This window comes from Sinocyclocheilus anshuiensis, unplaced genomic scaffold (genome assembly GCF_001515605.1).
Source record: "Sinocyclocheilus anshuiensis isolate Anshui unplaced genomic scaffold, SAMN03320099.WGS_v1.1 scaffold462, whole genome shotgun sequence".
Classification (NCBI taxonomy): Eukaryota; Metazoa; Chordata; class Actinopteri; order Cypriniformes; family Cyprinidae; genus Sinocyclocheilus; species Sinocyclocheilus anshuiensis.
In genome coordinates, this window is record NW_015542340.1 from 109,760 (window position 1) to 117,964 (window position 8,205).

The 8,205-nt window shown below is 41.1% G+C and overlaps 1 protein-coding gene across 1 annotated transcript in view; it reads left to right on the forward strand.

Moving 5' to 3' along the window:
• LOC107691204 (lysosomal-trafficking regulator-like) overlaps positions 1 to 8,205 on the forward strand; it is a 122,024-nt gene that overhangs the window by 39,173 nt on the left and 74,646 nt on the right. The window contains 3 exon segments of the mRNA XM_016489701.1: positions 2,986 to 3,076; positions 3,622 to 5,707; positions 6,396 to 7,374. Coding sequence (XP_016345187.1) covers positions 2,986 to 3,076; positions 3,622 to 5,707; positions 6,396 to 7,374 — 3,156 coding nt within the window.

The following is an 8,205-nucleotide window of genomic DNA, read 5'->3' on the forward strand; positions in this document are numbered from 1 at the left end:
CAGCACAAAAATGAACCGAAACTCTGCATACTAGGCTACTTGTTGCAGTTTTTCTTTCATTTTCTTAATTTATTATTTAAGTAAAAATATGTTTCTCGTATAGGCCTATTTATTTGTTATATATATATATATATATATATCCTAGCTTTATTATGTTTTTTTCCGCTCGCAGAAGCGCTGCAGGTGCGTGATGTGATATGACCATATGTGAATCCTCATGTTCTGTTGTTTGCTGCTTTTTGCGCATGTAAAATTAATCCCCGGGAAACAAATGTTAGTATTTTTAACGGGTCACAGACACTTATCCTTTCTAATTTAATTCAGTTCTAATTTAAAATAATCTTGTCAGTTAACGGTTAATAATCGGTTAACGAGCGTCGGTTGTCGGTTAGGAAAAATAACCGAAATGAACATCCCTATACTGTTATAAAGATCTCATTGATTTACATTACAAGCTAACAGAATTTCATCACTTTTTGGCCAAATGAACATCAGTATCTGCACCAAATTGCATATTTTGCTCAATTTGGGCCTCTGAATAAAATTTAACTGTTTTATTCCTCCTCGATGAGCTCCATGTTCTCACTATATCTTATTATATGAGTCTTAAATGCTTGCTATGCGTAAGATACTTAACAAAAAACACATGCAAACTTTTTTTAATGCAAGATTGCAAGTTTATTATTATTATTATTATTGTCCAAAGGTTCAATAAACTGTTCCATTAAAAAAAAGATGAGAGATTTCATGTTAGGCTTTACAGGGATAAAGCAATACACATATTAGATTGTGTTAATTGCACACATGATTGACGTGTATGGAAAAACGTAATGGAAAAATACAGTGCAGAATGTGTCCGTTTTTATTTTCCTGTCGGGCTCATCTCTGGAAGAAATGACTGGATAATTCCTGGACAAGTCATGGAAATGTATTAGTCAAACTCAAAGGACGTGTTATTTAGGGAATGAATTCCAGTCCAAATGCTGGCATTGTTCAGAAATAGCATGTTGATATGTCACAGTCACAACAGAGCTGAATAGCCTTCCTGAATGCTTCATGCATTCACATAAATACTGCATACAGTGGACCTTTAAAGTACTTTCTTTATACAGTGACTTAAGTTTTACTTAAGCGTCCATGCATCAAAATCTGATGAATTGCCTATATGTATATATTGTTTTCAGTTCTATATGAAAAAAAAAAGATGATTAGTGAAGCTTAATGTTGGATCTGTGTTCATGTTGTAATGTCTTTTCTATGGACCTCAGCCTGCTTACAAACTTAATGAATGGAACCTGGGAATATACTCTAGCTGTTTCTTTCTTGGTTTTTCCTTGCAGACATGAGGAAGGAGAAAGAAAGTCTTTGCTTAGAGCAGTGAAGCCCCTAAATACAGACACCCATGTCTCTGTTGACACACTGCAAGTGAGCTACACGATGTAACATAGCAAAACTGAAAGACTCTAGTTAGTGAGCGTTATTGTTTTGCATGTTTGCAAATGTTTTATATTACATGTAGACAAGGGTTTCTATAGTTGACTAAAACAAACTAAAACCATTGAAAAAATTACTTGGAAGTTACTTGAAAATAAACTTTACCTGAAATAAAATATATTTGAAAACCTTAACATTTTATTTCAGCATATTTAATTTCTCGTTTTCATTTAGTTAAACTTGATGTACTAAAATAACAAAAACTAAAATAAAAAAGTATAAGCTAAGTGTAAGTGTAGCTATATAGACATTTTAAAAGAAGAAGAATAATGACAAAAACACAACCGAATTACTAAAACTTCAAAATTAAAATGAAAACAAAAAATATATAAAAATAAAGAATTGATTTCAAAATATTAATAAAAATATTGTCCCAACAATATTAAAATAACACCGGTTTAGACACAGTATGCAGTAATAACATTTCTTAAAATCAGTAGTCTATTTATGGTGATTCCAAATTGGTGTTTTTGCGGTGGAACTAATTTGTTTGGCAGATAAACTTCTGGTTATTAGTTATTAGGGTTGTTCCTGTGAGTAAAGTTTGTTCCATGTAAACGGTTCCTTTGCTTTCCTTTTGCGCATTATGCAAAGATGTACTTCCTAGCAATGCGGTTATGACATCTTAAATGACTGGGGCTATACTTTTGAAACTGTGCTTTTCAATATATTAATATTGCCTGGCACCATGCACATCCTTTGTTAGTGCATTACTATTTTGTATTATTTTATTATTTACATTTTTTTAATTACAGGTAAGTCAAAATTATTTTCTGTGTTACTTATCAACAGAATTTTTTGCATGATGTCGAAGGAAATGACAAGGGGTTTATTTGATCCTGTGTTTTTCTTCAGACCCCTTTCTGCCGCCTCTACTTCATTCTGTCTCTTTGAAGTGAGAGTTCTTATGAATCATGTCTGGAGTGGTTCTTACTCACAAGACATGGGCCTTTTCTCTGAACTCAGCACTGCTTAACTATCTCTCAACACAACATCAATCGCCTGTGTGTTTGCATAGTGGTGGGTCAATATGGCTCCCTAGCCACTTTGCTAATTAGCTTATGAGTATGCACCCAGATGCTTGTTTACTTGGGGTCACACAGCACTGTGGCACGCAGCCCCCTGTATTTGCTTTTAATTCACACGTGTCAGGGTGCTTTCGCTTCTCCTTGTGAGGAATGCTATCTTGCTCAGGGTGGAGCCAGTATTTAGAGGCTCGCTGTCGTACCTCATGTCCAGCAAAACCTGTATTTGTCTTAAGCAGTTGGAAGAAAACCATTGGATAGTTTTTGTTGTCTGCAACTTTCCATCTTTTGCGTAGCTCTAGAAACTAGCTTGCCAAGAGAGGCAGGGCACTATGAAGCAGAAGTTAGAAAAGAAATCTGCTTCTAGGTGGTCATCAACACAAGGAGGCTGTTTTTGATTGGATTTGGATGGATTGAGTGAAGAATTCAGTTCAAATCCTGAATTAACCTCTAACCTTTTACTTAGGAGTTGACCTGTCGGGAAGAGCTGCTTACACTTTTGTTGTCTCTGCTACCTCTGGTCTGGAAGATTCCTGTTCAGGAGGAAAAAGCCCCAGGTGAGTCACTTCATTTTATAAAGCCCCTAATAATGCATGCTATTAACAGTCTTAATTTTGAGAATGCACTAGAGGTATACTCTAACCCACCTTGAGCCTTGAATTAAATAATTATGTTCTAATTTTAAATGACATCCTGGCATTGCATTCAGTTGGAAAGATTATATACTTCTACACGATTTGTTTTATAACGCATATGATGGCGGTGATCTTGCAAGGATGCAATGCATTTTTAAGTAGATGCCTGCATGAACAATAAGTGAAACCATGAGATGACTTGAATTATGAAACAGTACGGTTAAAGGATGATGGAAAGGATAAGACTTTTCATTGAGCTTGAGACCTAAGATATTTAGTGCAGGCATGCTAATCTTTTCTAGCAGCTGCTTTCCACATTGTTGAGTTATTAGTTCCCGTAATTGTGTTGTAAACAGACCTCTCGAGGTCATCATGACTTGCTCTAATGAAACCAGATTAAACCAGTTGATGCTAGTCAGGACAATCCTTTAAACTTTTTCCTTTCCTACTCTGCTTTTTGACTTTAGATTTCACCCTGCATTCACTACTAGAGGTGTTTCTATGCCAAGAGGGAAGGACCATCCCTCAAAAGGCGGGGCAAGATAGATGTGATGTGCAGAACTCTGGGAAGCGTTTATCTGGCTCCTGGAAGTCACGTCGTTCACGAAGGACAGCTCAGCGATACTCTGTGAGGGATGCACGCAAATCTCAGCTTTCCACATCAGATTCTGAAGCCAACTCGGATGATAAGACCACAAATACTGGGAGCAAACATCGCCGATTCCACAGTTCGGCCATTCGTGTTAGTTGCCAGCTCCATCAGTCCAACAATCCATCACAGCCAGCATCGCAACATCCCACTCTCGATGCCATGGGCACCATTGAGCCTTCCCAACCTCACATGAGACTGGTTGGATCTCACACTCTAGATCCTAACATGCTAACAGACCCCACTACTCTCTCCATCTTCAACCGCATGGAGAACTCGCCTTTTGACCTTTGCTATGTTCTACTTTCTCTTCTTGAAAAAGTCTGCAAATTCGACATGACCATCAATCATAACCCAGGCTTGGCGGTCAGCGTTGTTCCCACGCTCACAGAGATACTCACAGAGTTTGGTGACTGCTGTGGTCCCAGTGGTGGTGGTGGGATCGATGAGCTAGCTGGAGGCTGGACTGAGGAGCCAATTGCACTTGTTCAAAGGATGCTTTTACGCACCATTCTGCACTTGATGTTTGTAGATGTGGGTCAAAATGAGACACTGCCTGATAATCTGCGTCGAAGCTTGACTGACCTCCTCAGAGCAACTTTAAAGATTCGTACCTGTTTAGAAAGGCAAGCTGACCCTTTTGCTCCAAGGCCAAAGAAGACTCTGCAGGAGATACAAGAAGATTTTTCCTTTTCAAGGTACCGTCACCGGGCCTTGCTACTGCCTGAACTCTTGGAGGGTGTCCTGCAGCTACTACTAGGTTGCTTACAGGCCTCTGCTCCCAACCCTTTCTTTTTCAGTCAGTCTCTTGAGTTAGTTCATGAATTTGTCCAACACCGTGGCTTGGAGCTCTTTGAGGCAACAGCTCTGCGCCTTGAGGCCTTAGCAGAAGCTCAAGATTCAGAAGTCGGCAATGAGGCATCAGAGCATCTGCGTTGTCTAATAGCTGATGTACTTAAGATAATCAGTGCTGTCAAGAGGGCCAAGTCAGAGCAGCTACACCAGTCTGTTTGTGCACGTCGTCGACACCGTCACTGCGAATACTCCCACTTTTTGCACCATCACCGTGACCTCTCAGGACTACCGGTATCCGCTTTCAAGCAAGCAGCCCGACGTAATCCTTTTGAGGAGATCTCAGAGGGTCATGACGGAGAAGTGCGGTACCCCGAACGCTGTTGTTGCCTTGCAGCTTGTGCCCACCAATGCTTGCGTCTTTTCCAGCGCTTGTCACCATCAGGTCCTGCTGTGCTGCAGGTACTGGCTGGAGTGCAAGCTGCTGGCATCTGTTGCTGCATGGACCCGAGGTCTGTAATTGGACCAATGCTCCAGGCATTTCAGGCTCCAGGACTTCGGAGCTACCAGTCCCATGTGTTGAGTGTCCTTACTAGACTAGTCTTAGAACAGCTTGGAGGTGGTCAACCTTCCGAAAAGGCCACGCTTGCCTCCTGCAACATTTGCACTTTGGATAGTAGCCAGTTACCTGGCCTTGAAGAGACTCTGCAGGGCTATGGACCTAAGAAAGAATCGAACTTATCCACGTCCCCATCTCCCTCTTATCGTTCCCAAGGTATCCTGCCCAGTGGAGGAGCTGAAGACATGCTATGGAAGTGGGATGCTTTAGAGGCCTATCAAGAAATTGTGTTTGGGGAAGACTGGCATTTGAGTCAACAAATTGCCAGTCATGTATGTCAGTTGACTTTACGAGGCAATGCAGTAGTGCAATGGCAACTCTACACTCATATTTTTAATCCAGTGCTTCAGCGGGGTGTGGAACTAACCCATCATGCCCAGCAACTTGGTGTGTCAACTACGTGTAGCCAAGTCTGCAGTTACCATACCCATTGCCTCCCGGTTGAGGTACTACTGGTTTATCTTCAAGCTCTGCCTGCTCTGCTGAAGTCAAGGTATGACCATGTTTTTTTATCTTCCTTTTTCCTCCAATTCACTGTTGTTTAGATTCTTTAAGGGGGCTTTCACACTGGGCATGTTTACTGCAGTCCGAATCTGAGTGAGATTGTTCCTGGCACTTCCTGCAGGGATGGTCTGGATTCAGACTGACTTGATTCTGTAGAACACTGGTGCATTTGAGTTCTTATGCCATTACAAACATGTACTCCGCATGATCGAAAACACAACTTGGGTCAATATTTTTTTTTGATTAATTAGGTGTTAATATGTACAGCAGAATGAGCAACGCTTGCGTCTACTGTATGTGTCGCATGAAGACGCCATTCTGCTACTTTCAAACAGTCTCTTTGGAGGAGACAGCTGATTGTGAGCCATTCATTTGCTGCTCAGATTGCACTCACTCTGCATGATTACACTGCATGCTCACTCTCACTTGTATCCAAGGTAAATCGTCACCTGTGTCACTAATTTCCATTGCAACTGAACACAATCCTACAGGTAGTTTCTGGTTCAATACTGCGGTTTACTCCCAGGTCTGCATGAAATCTTTCAAATGAACTATTTTTCATGCAAACCAAGCTCTGTTTTGAACTAACAGTGTGAAAGTGTGAAAGCCCCCTAAAATAGCCTTTAAAATAATCCAAGATTCCAATTTATAACTTCTGATTTTGTCTTCCAATTCAGCCGGGTGGTACGGGACCTGTTCCTGAGTTGTAATGGACTGAACCAAATCACAGAGTTGATCTACTTGGACTGCACTCGTCCGTGGGCACTGAAAGCGTTCGAGACACTTATCTTGAAAGCGTGGCACCATCACATGGATTCTGCTGTGCATGAGCTAGAAAGAGCGGAAGCTCAGGAGAGGGAAGCTGTTCTTGGGCTTGTAGAGGAACTAAATTCACGTGGGGCTGGTGATGGACCTCAGAGCCTCACTAAGTTTTATGAAGGCCTGAAAGAGGCATGCCCTCACCCAAAGGGCAAAAGTGCATTCTCTGCAGTAGCGCGTAACCGAGGCGAGGCGCATTTGAATAAAATCAACCTTTTTCTGTGTGTAGCCTTCTTATGTGTAAGCAAGGAGGCAGACTCTGACAGAGACTCTGCAAATGACTCTGAAGACACCTCAGGCTATGATAGTACAGCTAGTGAACCATTGGGTGGACGACTGCCCTGCCTTTCCCCAGACAGTGTTGCTCTTCCCTCTAAAGAACAGATAAGGAGGGCTGCCGATGTTTGGTCAGTATGCCGTTGGGTGTACATGGCCAGTCCAGTATTCCAGAGGCAGTTCTTTAGACTGGGAGGTCTAGATGTCTGTTCGCGTCTAATGACAATGGTGATCCAGAAACTCACATCTAAAAACAAAGACTGTAAATTTAAGAAAAAGAGAGAGAGTAAGGGCAAAAGCAGTCCATCTCATGTAGACTCTCCCACTCAAGCTCTTGCAGGACAGTTTGATAATATAGCGACAGCCGCTGGTACAGAGAAATCCCACCAGCACAACACTTTCAGCCCCTCTCAGGTCGAGAGCAAGTCAAGTGACCCAACACACAGGCTTGAAGAGGAATGGCCTCTCCAGAGCATCCGACTGCTGGAGGCACTTTTGGCAATCTGCCTCCACAGTGCCAATTCAGCCCTTCAGAGACTTGAACCAGACCTATCCTTTCAGGTACAGTGGACACACATACTAGCTCTGTTTCAAACCCTAGTGAGCTGCCTTATAAGGGGATGGAATGAGTCCCGTGTGAACAGGTCACTACTCAAATTAAATGCACAGGAGTCAGTTGATTTCAGTACTACTAAGCTAACAACACAGAACCATAAAGTATGTGAACCATACGTCCTCTTTGTCCTGGAGATGTCCAGGCCAGGATTTCTAAATTGCCTAACAAGTCCGGGTTTTGGCTTTGTATTTCTATTGACATGCTCTGTACAGTCTTCATACATATGTGCATGTATTTGCATTGCTTTGACCGTTCTCTGTAGATCCCACTTTCTCGCATGCCACAACTGGTTAATTATGTACAATGCCTGTATGCTATTGGTCAAACTATTTTTCAGTCACTACCTTCATCAAGTATGGGTACAATACAATATTACTGTTTTTTTTTCTGTATTTTTTATCGAATAAATACAGCCTTGATAAGAGACTGAGTAACAACATCCCACCCAGTGTTGCCACCTTTCGGACAAAGTAATTAATGCAAAAAAAAAAAAAAAAAAGGAGAATGTGCAAGCTCAGCGTACACAGTAAAATCTGGCTATGCATACTTGACCATACGTGTTAAAACCGAAGTACACTTTAGGCTTAAGCATAAAAAATCCATTTAAAATACAGTAAATTCAGTAATACAGTGATGTGAAAAAGTGTTGGCCCCCTACCTGATTTCTTAATTTTTTGCATGTTTGTCACACTTTAATGTTTCAGATCATCAAACAAATTTAAATATTAGTCAAAGATAACACAAGTAAACACAACATGCAGTTTTTAAATGAAGGT